This window comes from Pongo abelii, chromosome 3 (genome assembly GCF_028885655.2).
Source record: "Pongo abelii isolate AG06213 chromosome 3, NHGRI_mPonAbe1-v2.0_pri, whole genome shotgun sequence".
Taxonomy (NCBI): Eukaryota; Metazoa; Chordata; class Mammalia; order Primates; family Hominidae; genus Pongo; species Pongo abelii.
The window spans coordinates 122,627,295-122,652,789 of NC_071988.2; the positions used below are offsets into that span (position 1 = coordinate 122,627,295).

The 25,495-nt window shown below is 35.3% G+C and overlaps 1 protein-coding gene across 3 annotated transcripts in view; it reads right to left on the bottom strand.

The window, feature by feature from the left end:
- The window catches only part of PPP3CA (protein phosphatase 3 catalytic subunit alpha), a 331,868-nt gene that overhangs the window by 59,567 nt on the left and 246,806 nt on the right, over nucleotides 1–25,495 (bottom strand). For all 3 annotated transcript variants that reach the window (XM_054553399.2, XM_063723223.1, NM_001133985.1), the window contains 4 exon segments: nucleotides 16,534–16,645; nucleotides 15,293–15,438; nucleotides 10,698–10,837; nucleotides 372–449 (listed from right to left, as the gene is read on the bottom strand). In XM_054553399.2, coding sequence (XP_054409374.1) covers nucleotides 372–449; nucleotides 10,698–10,837; nucleotides 15,293–15,438; nucleotides 16,534–16,645 — 476 coding nt within the window.

Consider the following 25,495-nt stretch of genomic DNA (forward strand, 5'->3'; position numbering starts at 1 on the left):
GTACAATTCTCATTCATATTTTCAACAAGACTGAAAAGTAGCTGGTAATTTACTCACTTATATGACAGTGTAAATGCAACAATTGAGAGGAGTAAGAGGAGGTGCCCTTACAGTGCTTAAGAAATCAAGCTGAAAATGCACTTGTTCAGGCTAAAGATGGAAGAACTTTACGGGAGACTGTATGATACATCTGCAGCCATTCATTCCCCAGGACTCTGTCATACCTGTGTCATCCATCAGAAGACAATTTTAAGCTCTAATTCCTTTTGGGAGTGAACCTGGTAAAAGGGAACCTGCAGAGTCCAAGCAAAGTGAGGAAGTTCTGGAAAATGGACAATGCATGGTTTTTATAAATGCTCAAAACTGCTCACCCTGCATCTTGGGCTTCGTGGGCTCGAAGTATAGATAACAAGTTATTGTGCTGTAAGAATTCACATACAGCCGGGTAACTGCCAGAGACAAAAAGAAAAGAGAAGCATCTGTTATGAAATCATCAGGAGTAGCACATTTATCTCTAACATCCAGATCTATGTGATGGGATCAAAGATAATCAAACATACATCATTCATGAAACAAGCCTCTTTACTCTAAGGCCAAGTTTATCCTTGTGGCAGAAAAAGCATCTGCAGCTGTACTTTTTACATAATCAGAAAGGGGTTGAGGTGCATGAACTGGGGGAAAAATACATAAGCCATTATAAAACATTAGGAAGGTGTCCACTCTCAGAAAAATAAATTTTTACAAGTCTACATTTAAAGACAAAGTGAACAGAGCATAACTATAACAAGATAATGAATTTAAAATATAAGTCTCAATTTTCTCAAATATTGCACCATTTGTGCATATGTGTGCATGTATGCGTATACATCAGAGATAACTGAGTTTGCAGGCAGAAGAGAATACATATGCTCTCTTCTGCCTCCTAATTATTTTTGTTTCTATAATCTCCCAGATTTAAGACTCCTCCCATACGGTGGGAAATCAAGTTATTGATTTATCTAACATTATGGGTACAATAAGATGATTATATCATTCAAAACCTAAACAAAATTATGGATATTCACATGGCTTTAGAATGTGTCCTTTAAATATGATCAGCAGAACTTTATCTTAAGACTTATCTATCTTGACTAAATAAAACATCCAATATACAATTATGTTTATCTTTTAAGAGTCTCAAACTCAAATAACTTCATTATAAATGGAATTCAAATCATAAATTAAACCTGAAAAACCTTTTACAGTCATTATGTCTCTGCTCTAAGAACTTTTAATGAAACAAACGTGTATTATAAATTTTTGACAATGCAAATCAAGGTACAGAAAACCAATATTCAAACTGCAAATATTCACTAGAACTTAAACTATATATCATTGAAAACATTCATCAATTATAAAAATAGCACTGCAGGGAAACATTCTAGTAATGTATGTTATTCAAATAATTTATTATAAAAGAAAAGATAGTTTCTGTGTTACACATTTTGTACAAATTCCCTGACCAACAGGAAAAAATTATCATTAAGATAACATACAGTTGGCCGGGCGTGGTGGCTCACACCTGTAATCCCAGCACTTTGGGAGGCAGAGGTGGGCAGATCACCTGAGGTCAGGAGTTCGAGACCAGCCTTGCCAATGTGGTGAAACTCTGTCTCTTACTAAAAATACAAAAAAACTAGCCAGGCTTACATACAGGCTAACATACAGTTATAGAGATACTGACTATAAAAAAGATTCAGTTCTTTGGCAAAAAGGGATCTGAAACTGAAGACAGTCTCTGTTCATGTGCCCATGTGTGGTGTGTTTTGCAAGAGAAAGGGAGAAAAAGAGGAGATAACCATGGGGCCTCCACTTCCTAGTTGTCCCCAGTCAATTCAATAAATAAAACACCTAACTGATGAACATGAGTGTATCTTAGAAACTGGAGAGGATGGCCCAGTCTTTGCATGGAAACATGCCCATCTGGTACCCAGAATCAGGTGTTGACCAACATGTGTCTCAAAGGCTTCTGTTCTGCTTAAAGAAAAGTGAATATATGACCTTTCCAGGTAAGTGTGTGTCAGAGAAAAACAACAACAACAACAACAAAGAAAAAACCACTTTACTTTCAGAGATACTGGTTGGTCTTTCAAAAACAGCAGATTTGTTTGGTATATATTAGCCATAAAAGGCCCAGCTAAGGGGCACAGAATAGGTTCTCAATAAATGTTCCTTCCCTGTCTTTTTTCTTTTTTTGAGGCCTTCACTTAAATTCCTTGTGCCTTTGCAATGCCTCTGTATAGAAGTATATTGTCTTGTTACCACTGTCAGACAGGTTGCCTGACTATGTCTGTCACTTTTTTGCCCTTGGCAAATGACTTAGTTGCTCTTTCTTATTTGCCCTTTTGGAACAACTTACACTATTCTTAAGAAAGAATAATTTTAAAATATTTTCGTCACACTAAGTTTGATACCCTTATGTGTTTAAGCTAAGTTTTTCTCCATGAAAATATATACCTGATTTTTATTGGAAATCTGAAAAAAATAAAATTAATCAAGTGCCAATTTGCTAGGTTAACAGCATTAAGTGAGGAGTATTTGCATTATTGACTTGGAGGGAATTCATTCTGAAGAAAAACTTTAGACATTTTCAAAACATATGCCATCATATACTCAGCTTTTCAAAGAAATACCAACATTTTCCTCATAGATCTAGACAATACTTGAATATTATCTAGATTCCCACTGTTGCTGAACTACTTACCTAGGATATACAGAAGTTTCTAATAGTATTAGAAAAGAGAAACAGAAACTCTGTTCCACTTTTCTGCTTTTTAATGGAAATTATCACAAATCACAAAATGTTCAAGCTGAACAGCACTGCGTACACACACACACACACACACAGAGAGAGAGAGAGAGAGAGAAAGAGCAAGAGAGAACGGCAGGAAAAGCATATTGCTAACACCTCAACACCCCAAATAGATGAAAAATCACTTATTCCCCAGTAATTTAGCAGAGGCCCAGTGATGATTGTTCCATTTGTTAGAAGACAGTATTAGCTACAGGGAGGGGCGGTATAAGTTCAAGGCAGGTTTCTGTCCTAAGGTTATTTATTATCTTAGGAACATAAAGCATTATAAAAAATATTTTTAAAAACTACTATATTATAAAACACATTGAAGATAAAATAGAAGTTTTATAAAGATATTATAAAGCAAGCAAGAAAGCATCTGAAATTAATCCGAGTAACCTTTTTGGAAAATATCTATCTTTTGTTATATATCAAAGAGAATGATGTATGCAGATCGGTAGATAGGAAAAGGGTTAGAATTCTGCTTGAATTCTGCTCGGAAAAGAGGAGGGATCATCAGAAGCTGAGTGAATAGGAACAAAGGTAAGGAAGGTAGAAAAGAAAAAAATGTAATAAATGGTAGAAAAATTGCCTTGGCAGTAGAGCAAATAGTTACTATTAGATTAATTCTGTTTATTCTCTTGTATTTGTTTCTATATCATATTGAACTACATTTTCAACCTTGAGTTTAATCTCCCAGATGTAAGACTCTTTAGCCATGACATAGCTAGTGGGCATTATTAAAATTTTTTTTAAATGTTTTTATGCCTTTATGGATACTCTCCCTGTGCAGTTTTTCCTCCTGGAAAGGCCTATTCTTCTGCCAAGTCTTCACAAGTTATCACCTGTGAAGCATTCTCTTCAAGGCTATCTCACCTAAGGTGTACACAACTGTTGTATCCACTGTGTTCCTACAATATATGTATCTAATATATCACTTATCATGTTGTAGTGTAAATTATATTTATACTTCTGTGCTCCAGCAATAGTGAATGCCTTAGGAGAGGAACACTGCTTTTTCATTTGCATTTTCATATCTTAAATGCTTAGCAGCAATCTGTCAGCTTATTGGGGCTTATGCTCAATTGCTGAAGTAGCTTCAATAGGGGCAGTCAAGCAGGTGAGAGATGCAAAGGGTTTCTTTCCCTCCTCCCTCAGTGCTTCGGCAAGGCAGGGGCAGGCAGGCTGCAATCCCCTGCCAATACACAAGGAGGAAGCCACAGTCTCTTTGGTGTCCTTATCCTCTTCCAGATCCAGTAATAGGGAAGACCCTGCCTGATTGTTCAACTCCTCCTCTGCTTCTTGGGGCCTGGGAATGGGTACTTAGTCCAGGAGTGTCCTGGGGCTACCTGGATGCTGTCAGACCTACCTTTTCCTAGGACTTGCTGTGTTTCTTTTTTGTCCCAGGGTTCTTGATCTAATTTCATTTTTGTCCAATGGGGATCAAGTCCTAAGGGGCCAACTCTTCCTGCCAGAACTTTTCCAGAATTTAAATTCAGAAGTGGCAAGCAATTTTTATTTAAGGCAAACTTTTTAGTAAAGTAAAACATCTATACAGAAAAAGGCAAAAATTAATTTGATGACCTTTCACAAAGTGAACACCCTTGGAACCTGCACTCTGATCAAGACACAGAACATTATCAAACCCCAGAAACTCCTCATATCTCTCTTACTGTCACCTCCTCTCTATGGGTAACCAGTATCCTGGCTTATAGCATGAAAGATTAGTTTTCTCTGACGATGAACTCTTATTTCAGTGGAATCATACAGTATATACTGGTCACTGTCCGGCTTCTTTCACTCGTCATTATGCTTGGGATCTTCAGCCATGTTGTTATGTGTAGTTTTAGTTAGCTCATTCTCATTTTCTGTATTTAGCTGTATAAATATATTAGAATTTATTATTCATTCTACTAAATGGATATCTGAGTTTTCATTTCTTGGCTGTTATGATTAACCTTGCACATGTCTTTTGATGCACTTATAGACACATTTCTAAAGGATATAAAATAGGGGTAGAATAGCTTGGTAGTATGAATGTTCAGTTTTAACAGATAATGAAGCAGCTAATGTAATTTGGGAGTAGAGGTGAAGTAAGATCAGGTGACCTTCTCTGCAGAATTCCCAGTGTTACATCCTTTCATATTTTCATGATGCCGCCTTCCCTGCCTGCAAAAATCTTCTCCAATGACTCTGGTTGGATATGTTCTACTACTCCTTTAAAACTCAGGTCTGCTGATGCCTTCATCATGAATAGTCCCTTGAACCTAATCCATTCCCCTTTGGGGTTAGGATTCCCAACACGCTCACTCAGATTGTCTGTCTCTCTCTCCCCCTCCGCACCAACCTGTGTGCATGTGCGTGTGTGTAATAGCCTGCACATTTATAATGACGGAACTATTTGTATTTTACTTGTCTGTTTCTGCTTTGTGGGCTCTGCTACTGGACTGCCATTTTCTTGAAGGCAGGGACTCAGCATCTATAAAACTTAGTAGAGAGAGGCCGGGCACGCTGGCTCACGCCTGTAATCCCAGAACTTTGGGAGGCCGAGGCAGGCGGATCACGAGGTCAGGAGATCGAGACCATCCTGGCTAACACAGTGAAACCCTGTCTCTACCAAAAATATAAAAAATTAGCCTGGTGTGGTGGGGGGCACCTGTAGTCCCAGCTACTCGGGAGGCTGAGGCAGGAGAATGGTGTGAACCCAGGAGGCGGAGCTTGCAGTGAGCCGAGATCTCACCACTGCTCTCCAGCCTGGGTGACAGAGCAAGACTCCATCTCAAAAAAAAAAAAAAAAACAAAAAAAAAAAAGAAAAAAACTTAGTAGAGAGAATATACTACAGTAAATGCTCAGCTAATGTGTGCTAAATAATTGAATGAGTGAAAAAATTCTCAAAAAAGATACCCATGAATGGAACAGTATGCACTGGGCAGAGGGAAGAGGGAGGATACTAATGAAATTGGAAGCAGAGAGCTCAGGTGTGATTTCAATAGACTAAAAATAAAGGTCTTGAACTCACAGTGGGAAAGAGGAAAGGCAGCATGGTTTAGATGCTTGTGATATTTATAAAGATGTGATGACTGGTGGTGATTTCAATACAAGAGGAAAAAGCAAAGACAACTTTTAGTCTGCATGGCTGGGAGAATGAACAGTAAACAAAAAACAAACAAACAAAAAACAGGAGGAATTTTCAGTGGGGATTAAGCAAGTGGGGAAGTAAATAAGCCCTTTCAGGCACGGTGAGTTTAGGTTAAGGTGAAAATGGAATCCCTAGATAAGAAGTTCCAGCAGACAACTAGACATACAGGAATTGAGCTCAGGAAAGATAAAGTGATGAAGCTGGCTAGACATAGATTCAGGAACTGGCCATAGAGTCTACAGTTTACAGTGAATCTAGGAAAGTGGGTATAGGTGAGGTTCCTAGAGGAACGTGTGAAGAAAAAAATGTCAAAAGCAGAAGGAAGACAAAAAAAAAGACACATCAGGAAGAGACAGGGATCGCCCTGATAAGTCAGAGGAGAATCAGGATATATAAACAAGGAACCAGAGGATTTCAAGATGGAAGCGGGTGATAAGAGCGTCAACTGCTGCACAGAAGCTGGGCAGTGTGAGAAGAGAAGGCTGCTGATTTGTGATTAAGGGACCAGTAGTGATTTGAGTGAGCTGCCACCTGTAGCTTCCAAAACATTTCAAAATCACTGTCAAGATACCCCTAAAATTTCAGAGTTTAAAAGAGCTTTAGGGAGTCTAATTTAACTCACTCATTTTGAAGCAAGGTAAACCCAGGATACAAAGCTTATATGATTCATCCAAGGCAGAAATACAGATTGATAACTTAAATGCCAAATCCAGCTGCCAGTTTTCATTGGTCTACATGAAATGAAAATTTGTCATGATCCTCACTAATCTCCAGGATCTAACACTTGCCCTGCTCCAAGTATCTCAACTATCTGCCTGAACATCATAGGTATTATTTGAGTGTGCAAACTCTGGTCTAAGATTCTAAAGATAATGGTACATTGGGGCAAAATCATAGATCTTATGGATTCTTTCCTCTCTGTCACACTGCCTATCTAATATAACTCAGGAACAGTGTTAAATTCTGACTGATGCATATTTTCTGCATAACTTTATTTTATTTAAATAATGGCCCAGATAACATGTTAGATAGTGGATAGGGTGGCATAGCAAAGTAAATACACAAACTACACATACAAATGTTAAATAAAACTGAGAGCTGTGGATCAAAATACCTGCCAATAATTCAAACTGGTAATTGCCACTAAGGTTCTCTACCAATTTCATGGCTTGTTTGTGCCCATCTAGATCCACTTTATAAACCATAATCCCAGAGGATGCCTTCATACTTTCAAGATGGCACTAAAGACAAAAGGACCAAAAAGCTGTAGGAAAATGAGAGACATTTTTCTCCTCCTGAGATAAAACATAATCCAGACTGCTTTGACATTACTCAGTCCATATATAGGCCACAGATTTAGATATTCAGCTATTCACATAATCTATACTTGCCATGGCTAAAAATCATTATTTATTAAGAATGTTTAATGAGGCTGGGTGCAGTGGCTCATGCCTGTAATCCCAGCACTTTGGGAGGCCGAGGTGGATGGATCACCTGAGGTCAGGAGTTTGAGACCAGCCTGACCAACATGGAGAAAGAAACCCCGTCTCTACTAAAAATACAAAATTAGGCAGGCATGGTGGCACATGCCTGTAATCCCAGCTACTCAGGAGGCTGAGACAGGAGAATCGCTTGAACCCGGGAGGCAGAGGTTGTGGTGAGCTGAGATCGCACCACTGCACTCCAACCTGGGTGACAGAGTGAGACTCCAACTCAAAAAAAAAAAAAAAAAGATGTTTAATGAGACAAGTGAAATAATCATAATGTTGAAAACAAAAGTGAAAATATGTTCAATTCTCTGATTATCCTCTATTATTAAAGATGGTAGACTTTATTCTAAATATATCTATATATTTATTTTATAAATATATATACACATCTGTGTCTAATGCCATAATATATACACATATCTGTGTCTGTATTATAATATATACACATCTGTGTCTAATGCCATAATATTGTATAAGTTCAGTATTATATAAGTTCAGTATGGGACTCTGCTTAGAATATGATTTGAACAGCTGACACAAAAACTAATAGAATGCTATACTATTATTAATGCAACAGGACTCAATATCAAAATCAAGAGTTTGAATTTTGTTTGATATTATGTTACTGAAGTATAACTCTGTGATATCAAACAGGTAATTTAAACATCTAGGGTATAATTAGAAAGTTAACACTAGCTTTGGAAAACCGAACACATAACTTTGACGTACTTTAACAATGCCAACTTTTCACTATAAGTTTAAACATCTTTAATAAAAGATTACTCCCAAATTAATTACTGAAAATAAATTTTAGGCTTTTCAGAAATATTATATCATGCGTCTTCAATTCAGCCAAAATGGATTCATTAAACCACATTTCCAAAATATAGAAGTGAACTATAAATTTTTAAAATAAATATGCTTAGAACAAACCTCTCTGTTAATATTCATATAAAGAAAACTATACTTTGAAAGACGCTTTATAGTGCACAAGATTTTCTATTCATGAACTTTAATTTATCAATCACAGCAGCAGATAAAAAAACTTTTTTCCCCCATAAGAAAAACTTAGTATATGGAACAAAATGTCCTACTACTAAATAGGCATCAGATCAACATTCTATAGAAGGATATTTGCTTACTCTAGAGACAGAAGATACACAGCTGGATGTATTTTACAGAATTCTTCCAGCCTTGCCATTAGCTTAGCTGCCAGGGCTGGAATTGAGCATTAACTTCAGGGAACATCAGGTTAGGTTTTTGAGTATCTAATAATAATAATAATAATAATAATAATAATAATAATAATGAAGAAGAAGAGGAGGAGGAGGAAGGAGGAGAAGAAGAGGAGTAAGTATTCTAAAATTTAAAATTCTCAACTTCTTCATAACCTCTTTTCTCTTTCACTCTCGCAACGTTCACATAAGCTGTATGTATAATGATAAGAGACTTTAGTGAAACTGAGGATGATCACATCTGGGAGGATAAAACTGAGGTGACACGTCAGGAAGACAGTGAGGTCATGCAGAAACCTAATCGTGTTGCAGATTCCTTTCCGAAGTGTTATAAAATGTCATGTAATGGGTAGATCTCTAGCAATTTGTAAATGTAAAAATTATTATAAAAATATTTTCAACTTGGCTTGTCAAAGTCCTAAAAATAAATATACTATGGTTCCTATATACTGTAAAGCTGCTTATTTTAATTTATCCAGGAAGCCTGATAAACAAATGTAAGAAGCAATTAAATGATTGAATTAACCAATATAAAGTTGTTTTTCTGATTTGAGTTACAGAAGCTGGTAAAACTTTTAAATGTGATAACATAATTGAATTAAAACAATCAAGGCTGGTGTTGGATTTTTTTGGTGCAGTTTTTTTTTTTTTTTTTTTTTTAATACTGGAGTATTTTTTTAAGTTCTGGAGTACATGTGCAGAATGTGCAGGTTTGTTACATAGGTATACATGTGCCCTGGCAGTTTGTTGCACCCATCAACCCGTCATCTACATCAGATATTTCTCCTAATGATATCCCTCCCCTAGCCCCCCACCCCCTGACAGGCCCCGGTGTGTGATGTTCCCCCTCCCTGTGCCCATATGTTCGTTCTCTTTGTTCAACTCTCACTTATGAGTGAGAACGTGAGGTGTTTGGTTTTCTGTTCTTGTGATACTTTGTTGCACTGGGGCAAAAATAATGGTTCTTATGGATTCCAGCTTCATCCATGTCCCTGCAAAGGGCATGAACACATCCTTTTTTATGGCTGCATAGTATTCCATGGTGTATATATAGCACATTTTCTTTTTCCAGTCTATCATTGATGGGCATTTGGGTTGGTTCCAAGTCTTTGCTATTGTAAATAGTGCTGCAATAAACATGCATATACATGTGTCTTTATAGTAGAATGATATATAATCCTTTGGGTATATACCCAGTAATGGGACTGCTGGGTCAAATGGTATTTCTGGTTCTAGATCCTTGAGCAATTGCCACACTGTCTTCCACAATGATTGAACTAATTTACACTCCCACCAACAGTGTAAAAGCATTCCTATTTTTCCACATCCTCTCCAGCATCCGTTGTTTCCTAACTTTTTAACGATCGCCATTCTAACTGGCATGAGATGGTATCTTATTGTGGTTTTGATTTGCATTTCTCTAATGACCAGTGATGATGAGCATTTTTTCATTGTTTTTTGGCCACATAAATGTCTTCTTTTGAGAAAGAAACTACCACCCTGATTAGTCAGTAACCATCAACATCGAGGCAAGATCCTCCACTAGCAAAAAGATTATAACTAGCTGAAGGCTCAGATGATCATGAGCATTGTTTAGCAATGAAGTATTTTCTGATTAAGGTATGTATATTTGTTTTTTTTTTAGATACAATGCTATTGTACACTTAATAGACTACAGTATAGTGTAAACATAACTTCTATATGCACTGGGAAACCAAAAAAATAATGACTTGCTTTATTGCAATATTTGCTTTATTGTGGTGGTCTAGAATCAAACCCTTAACATCCCCAAGGTACACCTGTATATGTATACATATATATTTCACATTTATTTACTCACTTATTCATTTATTTATATTTTCATTTTATAAATGCTAGTGAGCCTCTCATTTATATTAAAGAAGTAATACAAACGTTATAAATAAATCAAACACATGGACTGATAAATCCTAGCATTATGATGCAAACGTGTTCCAGAGAGCAAGCTCTCTATTCTTACCTGTAGAAGTACGAACACCCCCTGACTGTGTTGTGAGTGAAATGTTCCTGAGTCTTCTCATTTCCAAAATCTTCCAGGGGGTCTGACCACAGGATATCACACATAGGTCCATATGCAGGTGGTTCTTTGAATCGGTCTAACTAAGAAAAATAGAAGACAGAGAGCAAAATACTAATCTTTGGAAACTTAGAATTCTGACAATACAAGAAACAAGCACTGTGCAGAACCCATCCTCTTCTCCCCAGCTACAGTTCAGGGTGAAATGTCCTCTACCTCTCTCTCTCTTCCTGTCCTTCTTCCTACTCGTTTTCCTATCCTTCATCTCTCTCCAATTTTCTTCCCAGCTTCCTTCTGATGAGATCATTTAGTATCTATCTTCATTTAACCCTTTACCTCCCTCTTGCCTCCATTATCTCTAGATTTCACAGTTTCTCGTTTCTCCTATTCTGCATTTGATCCTTCTCTCCTTACTTACTTTATCTATCCAAGTGTTTTTGTCATGACCAGTTATTATGACTCTACCCTTGTTTCATTTATTGAGAATTACTTTTTTTGGGAAAATTCCTATTACTGCCTCTATTAAACTATGATTTAGAAGTTTGGATGGAAAACAACTCCTAGTTTTCATGCTTATGTTATTTTTTTTTTATATTTAAGAACATGATTTTGAGAAAAGATGGCTTTTACTTTAAAAGTAGCCACTTGCTATATGATATTTTGGATACTACTTCCTTATGGGCTATCTAGGTTTCTAATGATAAACTACAAGCCTCCTGTAGTTGATCTTAGTGGGCACAAATATGAGTAATGATAAGCATTAAAATAAACTCAACTTTAGAGGGTCATTCTTCAGTTCACAGTTCTAAGCTTTATAATTTTACCTGAAGCCTTTATATGAAATCCATTTTCCAGCTATAAGTGTTTAGTGAAGTCACATTTCAATTTTAAAAGGTGCGTTTAGAAGGCATATTAGAAATATAATCACTGGAAATAACATATCATGATCAATTTTAAACACTTTAGTTTATCCTGATTTAACTGCAGTTAAAGGATCTTTGGTGAATCAGCAGATATTATAAAGGCTCTTGAATAAAAGCTTACAATAGCTATGAAAATCTATTAAGAATTGATATTCTTCATATTAATATTTTTTAAAAATCCAATGAAGACAAGTGAACATATTTTGCTGACAACTAATCAAATTGTCTTTTTTTTCTGGGACATGCAAGATGTAAGTAATGGTTTTGTTGCACACTACTTTTTATTAGTATCTACAGAGAATGAGGCAATATTTTACATTTTCAATACCCAATGAAAAACTTCAGTAAAACAAGACTATATTTCAACCATTATGTTAGCCACAAAATATGCATTGCAAACTTAAACTTGTTTAAGGGATTTAAATAATTTATGCTTTTGGAACAATACATTCAAGAAAATTAATACTTGTCCCTAAAAATGCAGAACTTCTTTCTGAAAAACAAAAACTTATTAAGGGTAGGACAGTAGAGGAGGGGAAAGTTTCTGATTAATATGAATCCCCAACTAAAGGTCTGCAAAGCTACCAGAATATAACATTTATTCTGGAAAAAGTATACAGTGCATTCTAAAAGTTAATATAATTGACAGTAAAAATAAACACAAAAACACTTGATATATGGCACAATAAAAACATAAAAATCATTTTCTGGCCATGTGCAGAACTTAATGATATGTATGAAAATTTAATATAATATCTAAAATATCCTGGGAAGTAAGTCCTAGGGATATTAGGTGATATTTTAAAAAATCTACTTAATTTATGATGTGAAGTTTATTTATTTAAAAAAAATCCATCAGATTACAGAATGAGCTGGTTACATTCATACAGAAAGAAACATTTTTGTTTTTGACACGGAGTCTCCCTGTCACCCAGGCTTGAGTGCAGTGGCATGATCTCGGCTCACAGCAACCTCCACCTCCCGGGTTCAAGAAATTCTCCTGCCTCAGACTCCTGAGTAGCTGGGATTACAGGCGCATGCCACCATGCCTGGCTAATTTTTGTATTTTCAGTAGAGATGGGGTTTCAACATGTTGGTCAAGCCGGTCTCGAACTCCTGACCTCATGATCCACTTGCCTCGGCCTCCCAAAGTGCTGGGATTACAGGCGTGAGGCACCGCGCTTGGCCCAGAAAGAAACAAGTTTATACTGAACCAGCATCACATCTCTACTGTACTTTAAATATAGAGCAAAGACCAATGCTCTATGCTCTATAGAAGTGTGAAATAGTGTCTTGCAAAAATGGACACAAAGACACAGAGCAGGAAACAAGGTTTATTTATTGTTCTTTCGCTTGAATTTTAAAATAAAAAGCATGCATTTTCTTTCCAATAGGAAAGTAAACACATTATTTTTATACTTGAACACTTGAACCTCAATGATAGGAAGAACTTGAATGTTTTATTTTACCTGAAAATAATTTTTCTCTAAAAACTAATGAACTTTAAAAGAATATTGAGTTCATGGTAGTAGAGACTTATGGTATGCAAATACATTCATAATTCACTAAAGTATTTCCTCAAAACCATGAGTTTCATTAACAAAAGTATTAAAGAAACACTACAAATAAGAGCTATATGAAAATGGTTATTCATTTTGTAGTAGAGGTTTACAACCCTTTTGCTGGTGATTGCGTCTTAAACAAAATAGTACAATAGCCCTATCCTTTCTATTTATTCTCTACAGTACAGAACTCTATTCAGTTTATCAGTTTTGTTCAAATAATGAAAACACTATTTTGAGTGAAGTTTTCACTAATCCCCCTTTTAAGGAGGACAGTTAGTAAGTTTCTCATCTTCCATCCAAGGCCATGAAATTTGATCAAGGCAAGAGAATGAAACATAAATGCACGTCTTTCATGCCCATCATTTGCTAACAGAAACTACTATACTTATTTGAAATTTGACCTTTTTCATTTTCCAAACCTATTTCAGTAAGTGGTTATCAGGTTAATATGATACATGGATACATGAATAGATAAAATATTTGCTTTCCTTCTCCACTGAACGCAATGGGAAAACACTGTTTACTAATTTAATAACTTATGGCAGCTGATAGAATTAACTTGGAAATGTTGTTCAGCATATAGACTTCTCAGACTTAGCAATCAAGTTTCCAAACTCAGAAGACATGGAAAAAAACAATTAAATGGCAATCAATCAAACAAGTGACACCAAGGGAGTCTTTGTATGAATGTCCCTAATGATAAGCAAGATCTAGAATTTGAACTGTGCCCATGGTTATTCTTAAGTGAACCTATAACTTAAGAAATAAATTCTGTACACCTTGAGATTAGTGCATCACTTATTTGAAGCCAAAGTCTACCTATCATACATTAGGCTTAAATATATACTGAGTAGTATGTATCTTTAGAAAAAATCTCAGCAAAATTCCAATCTTTATAGTTCAAATACAGTAATTTAGAACAATGTGACCAATTTATTCTTGCTAAAATTACTGGTGAGAATAATAATAAAAGGTTAGAATTATTTCCACCCCTCTGTTCTATGGGATGAGTACAAGTGTATTTTCTTAGGTCTCTAAAAGTAGAGGAAAGAAGACAAATACAGTTTTCAACAGTTTATAATTCCTCCAGAAAAAATTGGGCTCAGAATTCCTAGATAGAAAGCTTAATGGTGGGCACAAATTTTCAATAACATATGTTATAAATATTAATGTGAAGAAATTATCATACTTTAAAATAATTCCAAGTAATATTATTTTAAAATGACCTAAGAAAACATTTACATCACTTTCTCTCTTTGGTCCGATTTTGGCACCAAGAAAAATACACTGCGATTTTTTATTACTCTCTATTTTTTCCCTTAAATCGTTGCAATCATCAGAGTTAGAAACATAACCAAAGAAATAAAAGATTGTCTATTGTACTACGTAAAACTATCCCATGTTATTAGATTTACTCAAGAAAGAGACATAATCCACTTCCACATTCAATGTAACTCATCTTTTTGCTGGTTTAAACAACCGTTAATAGCCAATGCTAAACTGGAGTACTTCTTAAAAACTTCTTACAAATACTTCTTAAAAAGTCCAGTTTTTCACCTAGCCACTCAATAAAATTAATAAAATATTATCATTGTCCTTGTTAGATTGCTACTTAAAAGTTTCAAGCTGTAACAAATAGATTTTTACAAAACCATAAAATGAGCACAGTTTAATGGTTATGTTATGATATTTTCCCAAGGGCAAAGCAACATTTCTAGCATAATACATTATGAATATACAACGGATTGTTTGAAAAAAGCCAAATGGAAATGATAAGGCATAATTTTTTTAGAGGTCAAATATTTTATATTTCCAAAGACACATGTCAGATGGTAAGACCAACCCTGAGGTTGTAGAGATAAAACTTCTTCCAAGTATAAACATATCTCTCTTTCTAGATAAAAATTTAACACAAAGGAGAGATTCATGACCACTTTAAATTATTTGAACTCAAAAGGATAAAGTCAGTGATAAAGGCAGGGTAATTAATGTCTTCTATTTATTACTGTAGCGCACAAAATGATTAGACTTGGAAAATAACAAAACTTACTTTTCTGATATCATCTAAAGTGTTAATCTCTGGAGACAAACCACCATGTACACACAGGAACTGTTGGTTCATCAGGGCAGCCAGGGGAAGGCAGTCAAAGGCATCCATACAGGCGTCATATACGCGTTCTGAATACTTTATTTTACCTTTTAGAAGTGATAAAAAAAATACTTATGATTTATAGGCAGGATCATTTCACTGAAATAGTTTTAGTTTTTTGAGTTTTCTTGCTAGGACCATATTATTAACATAAAGGCACATACTGCAAAATTCCAAAACAAAATTAAGATTTTTTGAAAGTAACATATTAATCTTTTATATCTAGTATTTCCTGTTTTTGTCATTCATTAATTCATACTTAATAATTTTCATAACTTTTTGTATAGCAAGAGAATTTTTATATACATTCTGGCTATTTATCTGCAGATGTCTCACCAAAAAAATGTACATGAACAACTGGAAGACCAATAGAAAAACAGCCATAAAGCTGCTTGATATTCCTTAATGATTTTGTAGAAAAGCAGATGGCAAGACATTTTCTAAAGCTGTTTCTATCTTACTGCACACTGCTTTTCCCATGACTTATATCTAATGTTTTAAGAGGAGAAATCTTTATGCTCCATTGAATATAGGACTAAATGAAAGAGAAAAATATTGATATGTATAGAGAGATTCCCTGCTCTTCCATTTAACTGTATTTATATATAAAACAAAAATGTAAGGTTTTATACCTTTGTAAGATTCAGAGAATACTAAGAAAAATTGTAAGGAGGAAAAATAAATTGAAAAAAGCACTCCACACTCCTAGTGTCTATGTCTAAAGAATGACATCATCTTCAGTTTTATAAGATTCACTAGAAGCTAGTATTCATTTATTGGGTCCAAAACAGAGGCATAGGGTTGAATTTGCCCTCCATTTGCGTTTCTTGAGTAATGTGAGATTAATTAGTAGAATTATTGTTCCAAACAGTAGTATACCTAAATCACTTGTTTCTTAGGATAAATTATATCAAATCTTAATTCAAATTCTTCAATCACTTTATAAAGAAGTTCTAATTTAAAAAGAAATTCTGAATTCTCATAAATGTCCATGCTTAGAAAGAAATATAGGATAATATGAAAGAGTGTCACTTTAAGCCTTTGACTTTAGGCAATGGATTATACTGTATGTATCTTATTATTGATTAAAATTACTGTTTAGCACATATAGTGTTAAAGGAAGGAGGCTGAAGTATACTTACATTCTTGTTTAAATGTGAAATACTCTGTTAGATGTCTACATTCATGATTTCCACGAAGTAAAAACAGTGTTTTGGGGTAAAGAATTTTCAAGGCCCACAAATACAGCACACACTAAGAAAAATAAAAATAATATAAAAATAAATATTTTTCCTTAATACTTATGCATTTCATTGCTCACATATCATAAAGACATGAATAAAATGTATTACCATGACCAAAAGTCCCCCAAAAGGCTGGAGCTTAGTAGAGAAGATATTGACAATCAAACAGGAAACATTACTTTGGTAAAAAGCCAAGGTCCATCTACACCTAAAACATACATACACGCACTGAGGATCATACACCACAAGAAAACAATGGATTACATATGGTCAACAGAAGGAGAATTATGTGGCCTGAGGAGAGTGGGAGTTAAAGAAAAAATGGAAGGGAAGAAACTTAACTAAAATATACTAGAAATAAAAATATACTGGTGTAAAAGGATGAGAAGAAATACTGGTATGTGTAGTGAGAGTCCCTGACCTTCAATTTAATTAAGTATATACATAAATCAAAAACTTAAGATTTATATACCAAAGACACTGACAGAAAAGACAAGATGTTGGGAGAGAAGAAGGCAGGGAGCTGGAGATGGGGAAAAGTTATAGAAAATAGAGACGCAGTTCAAGTTAGGCTGAGCTTGTCAATTTTGCCTCCTCATTTTGTTGTACTTTATCTTTCCAATTTTTCCATTTTTGTTACCTGATTTTAAAAAATAATTAGCTTTATAAAGAGAAGTGACTTTTACTTATTAATCATTAATCATATTGTACTAAAAGCTACAGGATACATTTGATATACCTCAAAATTCTCAACTTAGTTACTTGGGCATTGCAGTCTGTAAAAATGATGGTCAATCATGCATTCACCAAGTTGGGAATACATCTACATTTGACACAGACTTCCTGGAATGAGCACCAAGTCAACTGGAACACTCAGGTATTAACATCAGTAATTTGTTATCGTCAACTGACATTTGTTAAGAATCCATAGGGAACAGAAAATCATGCTTTGAAAAACAAGTATGCCCTTTTATCCTCATAAAACCTGTATTCCCAAAGTGAAGCTAAGAAGATATAAAAACTACAAAAATATTGAGACAAGTCTAATTCTGGTTACTAAAATCTGAAATCAAAATCAATGAGATTTATACGTTAATAATTGGCTTTCCAATACAGTAGATATCCTGGATAATATCTACAGGGAAAAGCTGCTGACAATTTATTTGTAGTACTACTTGTAAAGAGTAATCATCTCTCTTAGCTTATATGATAATTTATGAAATGAGTGAGAACTAATTATGTTTGACTATACAGCCCAACTTTTGGAGAAAATACTAATTATCAGAACAAATGTTTATTATTTTGTTGTTCAAGCAAGATATTATCTCTATGTAATTATGATTGAAGTAAACAATAGGTTGACATTAAATTATATATGTTACTTTAATTAAGTTTCTAATTACCACTTTCTGATTACAGTTATTAGCTGAAGTTCATGTGACTAATGATATTAATATGCCTGAAAAGTTGACCAAATGGCCTGTACAAGCGATCCTTAAAGCATCATGATCTGTTGATGTATGTAAAGTTTCCTGTTACCTCAGTGAGTAGTCCGGTAGCTTAATGAGTCTCTGCTACGGATCGGGTTTTATAGCTGTACTTACTGTTTCAATAAAAAGAGTTTGTATTACTCAAGCTTGTCTCACATTTCAGAGAAGATATTCATAAACTATTATTAATGTCAATGGGAGGATTTTCCCCAATTTAAAATGTCTAAGGCTGTACCTTAATCTGAAAGTAATATATGTATTTTTCCAAATTGGTTGTTAATTTAGGATGTCTAGTTTGGAATATGAATGGATATGAAAACTCCTTTAAAAATATATTTGTATATTGAAATTGCTATTTTGAATATATTTCATTTATATGCTGGGGGAGAGAATACATGTTCTGAAGGCACTTAGGCTACTTTTTTAAAGTTTTTTTTTCTTTAAGAAAAGTATAATATATCCAGTGAAACGTCCATAACTCAAATCACAGATTAATTAATTTTTACACAAATCCCATGAAACCACTACCCAGATCCAGTTACATTTCAGCATTCAGATGGCTCCTTTCAGCCTCCTCTCAGTCAATATTCTTTTGGAAATGTCATTATAATTCTGACTTCTTTAGATTAGTTTTGCCTGTAACAATTTGTTTTAAGGCACAGCTCTACCTCTCCAATTAAAATCTAAACTGCAACTTTGTAACCCCACTCAAATAACACTAGAGGAATCACATTCTAGGACCCACATTTTCTTTTTTTGCTGTCTGTTAAAGACCTTTTTCTGACATTAGCATGTGGCTTTATCCCCTCCAGTCTTAATTACCATAGTTCTTTCATAACTGAAACCTCAAAGCGGGATATATAAATGCACGATGCTAAATATTTCTATCCTATATATTTACACCTTTTAAATGATGCAACATACATTTAATATCCCTGATTATTTAATGGATGTAAAGTACCTAGTATATAACAGGAGCTGAAGAAATATTAGTTCCTTTTCTGTAAATGAAGAAGGAAAGAAAGGAGGGAGGGAGACAGAGAAAGGAAGGAAGGAAGGAAGGAAGGAAGGGAGGGAGGGAGGGAGGGGAGAGAAATAGGGAGAGAGAATGAGAAATAGAAGGCAGAGAGAGAGAGAGACAGAGAGAGAGAGAGAGAATATAACTCAATTTCTAAATTATTGGCTCAAAATACCCTAAAAATAAGTCTTCTTTTCACATTTTATTTCCTTCTCCCCTGTGACAAGAATAAAATATCTTCCCAAACATTGACTAAAACCACAAATGCAGCCAATATGGAAGAAGTGGCATGGTAAATGAAAGGGCAAGGGTGGACTGGAGGTGGAGCCCTGCCAGCATTCTCCCTCAACATCTGGTGGGAGAGAGCTGCCAAGTACAACACTGTCTTGCCGGCAACTATTTTACCATCTAAAGCTCTAACATTCTGAAGAACTGAAGATCTTCAGCAAATCATAACCTGATAGTTTTTTAAAAAAGGGAAGTCTCTTGTAAAAAAAAAATCACAATCCACGAAAGCAGTGAAATACAATTAGTTAATTGTTTATTTTTGTCTATGTGGTATCAGATGGCTAATTTGAATCAAATTTTCAGTGAATTAATTGGTTAAGGTAGAAACAAAGGGCTGTGTTACACCGGCCTTTTCTGCATGGTGAGATGTAAATGAGGTGTGCTAATCACTTCAACTGGACCCCTATTGTCTTTCCATTCTGGCTCTTAATTAAACAAATATTTACACTTTAAGGTTAGTTTAGGTTACTCAATACGAAAGATGGAGCATCCTCTTTTTAAAATTAATTTTTTGCCACAGACATAGCTTTCTCTTGTTTAATTTTCTCCTATCTTCCACAATGAAGCAGCACTAAGAATATAATTTTCTTCATTAATTGGTTCACTGATAATAATAGTGCAATGATTTACTTTGTGATTTACGCTTTTAATGATAAGTAGTCTTGAAAATTGCATAGAGAAGTAAAGAAGGATGTAAAAGAGGAAGCAAAGGAGTAAAAAAGAAAATGGACAGCTTTAGGTATATATTAATCAGCTCTTTAAAGTAACTACTCGTGCTGTGAAACATTCCAATCAAAAGTGCTGCCTCTCAATCATCAGACAACTAAGTAAAGGATTTGCATGAGTTGGGAAAAGATCCAAACTCCTGAAATGTCAAATGTAGCTCCTCTAAGACATCACTTCCTGGTCTGACAAGCATGTAGACAGGCAGCAGTGGAAGAGCAATGCACTATATAGATGACTGGCTACAGGGAGACAGCCAGGCAATTTCTTCCTCATGTCTGTGGCATTACCCTGTCACCTAACATCTCTTGTTGTGCCACTTGCTTGTTATTCTCAGGCAGAAGCATGGAACACTGTCTGGTTTGCTGTGGTTCATTCTGGTCTACGAATTCACAGCTAATAAACACAACAACTCTTCACACTTAAACTTGCTTGAGGCCTGGAGTTGAGATCTGGATCTAAGTTGAGAAGCCAGCTCAAGGCAGCGAAGTGCAAAATGGCTAGAAAGGGAGTTTGAGGAAGTGAATAGAAGGAAACAGCTGTGCGTGCCTCTGTTTGCAATTCTAAGTTTTTCCTTGTGTTCTCAGAAAAACACACTCAGCCACAGACCTATATATACACATATGCTTGATCAAAGAGATTAGGTAGTGTAATGCAATCATCAGCAAGCGCAGTATTTGGTGTAAGACAAATTATTACTCAAAACAAAATTACCTCTTTCATCACTACTCAAAAGCTTGCTTGTCTTACTTGGGCTAACTTTGTGGGAAATGATTTCTAATTTTGGCAAAAGGAGAAGACTGGGGTGGGGGTAATGCATAAAATGAGCTCTATGTACTGCCCAGAGCACATTACCTAGTGCTTATAAATATACCCAGCAGAGACTGTTTGAAATCTGAAATTATCCTTCAAAGCTGACTTGGTAAAAATTAAACTGAAGTGCTCCCCTTTGCCCAGAGGATAGCCAAAGGAGAATACCCGCAGTGGAGCTGTGAATTATTGAGATGAATTAGCCTGTTAGGATAATATACGCTGGAAAACTGAGCTCTTATTTTAGGATTTTTCTTAAACCAACAGTATCATACTCACAGAGAACATTTTGTATTTAATGCTTTGATCTTCAGATTATATAGATAGGGAGAAGGCTGTGTGTACATGTTTGTTCATGCATGGGTGAATATTATAGTGTGTACCAGTTTCTGCATTACTGTTTTTTTTTTTTTCGTGGTGCTTTGTGGTACATGTAATGAATATACTATGGCAAAGGCCTGGGGTTAGTGGAAGAACACAGGCTTTGAACCCCAGCACTGCCATTTACCACGTGTGATCCCTGAGCCTCAGTTCCTGTACTCATAAAAGGAACGTATTTACACATTCCTTCCAAAACTGTCAAGAATAAATGAGGTCATTCAAATCACTGAAACAATAGCATTTACAACATGCTAACAATGTCAGTTTCCTTAATCCACAATAAAAAATCCTTAAAGTATTTTCAGTAGGTACATTTTATATAAATGTCCATGCTATTTTACATACGATATCAATGAGCCATTCCAAAGCCTCTCAAAGGTCACAGTGTAATCAAAATGGAACATTTCACATATGAGTCATTTTGTCATTTTTGTATGTATGTGGCAAGTCCCTGGGTTGTAGTCCAGACTCTTGAAGTTTAATTAAAGAGCTGTTTTTGAAGATGAGGACTCCAATACATGCATTTTAGAACTTTTAAATGCCCCATAATTCCTACACTTCATATGTCACCAACATCCAGTTTGATCCTTTGCTTGAATTTCAAAAGGAGCATACTAAACAAAACATAGCAAATTTCATAGTTCAAATATCTAGATTAATTGTAGACTTTAAAAAAATCTGCTGAGGAACAAATTAGTGATTACTGCTTCTTGACGTCTTTTTTTCTTTTTTTTCCTTTTTTTTTTTTTTTTTTTTTTTAAGATGGAGTCTTGCTCTGTTGCTAGGCCGGAGTGCAGTGGTATGATCTCGGCTCACTGCAACCTCCGCCTCCTGGGTTCAAGCGATTCTCCTGCCTCAGCCTCCCGAGTAGCTGGGACTACAGGTGCATGCCACCACGCCCAGCTAACTTTTGTATTTTTAGTAAAGATGGAGTTTCACCATGTTGGCCAGGATGGTCTGGATCTCTTGACCTCATGATCCATTTGCCTCAGACTCCCAAAGTGCTAGGATTACAGGCTGAGCCACCACACCCAGCAACATCTTTACTTAAAAAAAAAAAAAAAAAAGAATTCTAAAATGCTCTAATTAGAAAAAGTTTAGAAAATTTCAGGTGGTTTGAGGACAGAGATTCAGAAGCCTGCACTCTTCAAGAAAAAAAAAAAAACACAAAGGTAAATAAAGAACAATAAAATTAAAGAATATTATCCAAAGATGGAGTTGGTGGCACAAAGAAGGAAAAGTCCAACTATGCCAGCTGTTACTCAAGCCACACATGATGTAGTATCGTACTTTATTATAAAATTAATAAGCAAGTGTTGTGACCTTTGATGACCTTTGGAAAGATAGGAAGTTGTGAAAAATCACAAATGTTACAATAAAAAAAAATTTCCAACGTAGCACAACATCATTTGACTGACAAAAATAATCACTCCAACATGATAGTATTGGGATTTCCTCACTTAGAATGCAAGCTTCAAGGAAAGTAGGATGCCTATTTCATTCATCATGAAAAACTTAATTTAGGAGTGCTACAAATGTTAAATGAACAAGAGGAATTTAAGAGTTACTAAAATAATTTTTTAAATATTCACTTAGATTCTACATAACCCAGGCCAGATTACAGGTTTGCACACTTTGTAATCTGAGCACTTCGGAGACCAGGGTGGGAGAATTGCTGGAGCTAAGGAGATGGAGACCAGCCTGGGCAACTTCGTAAGACCCTGTCTCTACTAAAAATAAAAATTAACTGGGCATGGTGGTGTGTGCCTGTAGTCCCAGCTACTTGGGAGGCTGAGGCGGGAGGATCACTTGAGACAGGTAGATTGAAGCTGCAGTGAGAGCTATGACTGTGCCACTGCAGAGATTGAAGCTACAGTGAGCTATGACTGTGCTACTGCATTGTAGCCTGAGTGACAGAGGGAGACCCACCGTATATTCTCACTCATAAGTGGGAATTGAACAATGAGAACACATGGACACAGGAAGGGGAACATCACACTCTGGGGACTGTTGTGGGGTGGGGGGAGGGGAGAGGGATAGCATTAGGAGATATACCTAATGCTAAATGACGAGTTAATGGGTGCAGCACATCAGCATGGCACATGTATACATACGTAACTAACCTGCACATTGTGCACATGTACCCTAAAACTTAAAGTATAATAATAATAAAATAAAATTTAAAAAAGAAAGAAAGAAAGAAAGAAAGAAAGAAAGAAAGAAAGAAAAAACATTCTATATAACCCTAATTCAAGGAGAAGAGCAGAAATCCTCATCCTCCCATTGCTGTTTATTGCCTATGACAGTCTTCCTTAATCCTGGCCACATACAAAATCACCTATGGCTATATCAGCAAATTGTGGCTCAAGGGATACAAGCTGAAGGAATTGGGCCATTTCTGGGAAACATCCTTAAACAAGAAGATATACCCTTCTCTTTCTCCCTTTCCTCCTTGTTGAATATTATGTGGAGAAATGACGGTTGAAGCTGATGTAGCCATCTTGTCACTAGTTTGTCTTTGGAATGAGGCCATGAAAATCAGAGCAAGAAAGCAGATGGAGCCTAGGCCCTGGCACCACGCTGTGCCACACCAGTCTTGGCTTGCTGTCTATGGGCTTTTACACACAGAAAAACATCTATCTTGTCCAAACCACCATTATGTAGGGGTTTTGTTTTCTTGTTGTTAATCCTGACAGACACCAGTCCTAATGTGATATAAAGGTCTTACAAAATTAGTACTCAATTGCTTTTCCATCAGTTAAGCTGGTCAGACTGGCCCCAAGAACAAAAAAGCAAGGTTAGCAGAGTTCACTAATTTCTTCCTCTGTACTTTTGCTCACTTTAATTTCCTTCCCAGCTAAATCTTACTTGTTCTTTGATTCAGTCTTCCCCAAACATGTGTGCTCTCAATATTCTCTCACTTTTCTCTAATCCAATCACACTTATTATTTTGTATCTCCTTTATCACAAGGTTTTAATAATCCATTTAAATAACTGACCTCTGGATAATCATCTATTCCAGGCTTCTGATTCTATACAGATTTTTATGGTTCTGTTTTGCAACGTAGATTTAGGTTTCTAGAGAGCAAGAATGTATGTTACATTTCTTTAAATTCCTCACAGTCCTATTCATAGTGCATATACATTTTATATGCTTGACCATACTTGTTTATCAAATGAAGGAAATACCAAGAATTTATCTTCTCTTTTAGGATTTATATGCCATCACCACTCCTTCTTCCCTCATCATCACCAGGATTAATTAAGAAATCTGTGATCTTTAAATGCAGACGGGATTATTATGCTGGTAGAAATACATATATGTCCACATAAACTTTTCTGTGTCTGCGTGTAGTCAGTAACTAAAGGTGAATTAAATAACCGAAAAATAAAACTGATATAATTTTATAAACAAAAGCTGTTTAAGGATGACATGCTTTTCAACCTTAAATAGCCCTTTAGTAAATAAAACACTGTAATAAAAATTTTGAAATATAGAATGCTTTTCTATGATTATTATGAATATATGATGTTGGTGTGAGACAATAATGTTGATTTCTCTCTTTAATTAAGAATAATCATTTTCCTTTTTAACGATCTCTTTTGACAGCCCATGTCAGCTACTATACATGAGGTCTGATTCTTTAAAACTTATTCAATTTCAAACCATTTCTTTCAATAAATTATTTATTAACACACCATGTTAGGCATCAGGAAGAACAAAGATATGAATAAAACAAGGTCTCTGCCTTTATTTTGAATGTAGTTTTACTTACTTAAAGCAGATGCAGATGGGAGGCTGTGGAAGAACCTCTACTCAAAGGTTATCTGTTTTGTTTTAATTAATGAGTTTGACAAATTACCCTAGTTAGATGACAGGTGCCAAAAAAGACAAAATATAGCAGCTGTAAGTGTACTCACACATACACAACCACAGACAGAGACACACGCAGTTTGCTATCAATTTACAAAGGTAAGTTACTGTCTCACAATTATAAGGCATAAACATGCAAATACATTCCTGCTTATTTGATCAACATTGATTAGTTCTTTCAATGGAAAATGGAATTATTTATTGTAAAGCAAAACGTAATTTTTGAAAATTTGCAAATACATAAAATGTACAAAAGGCAAAATCTTACTATTTACC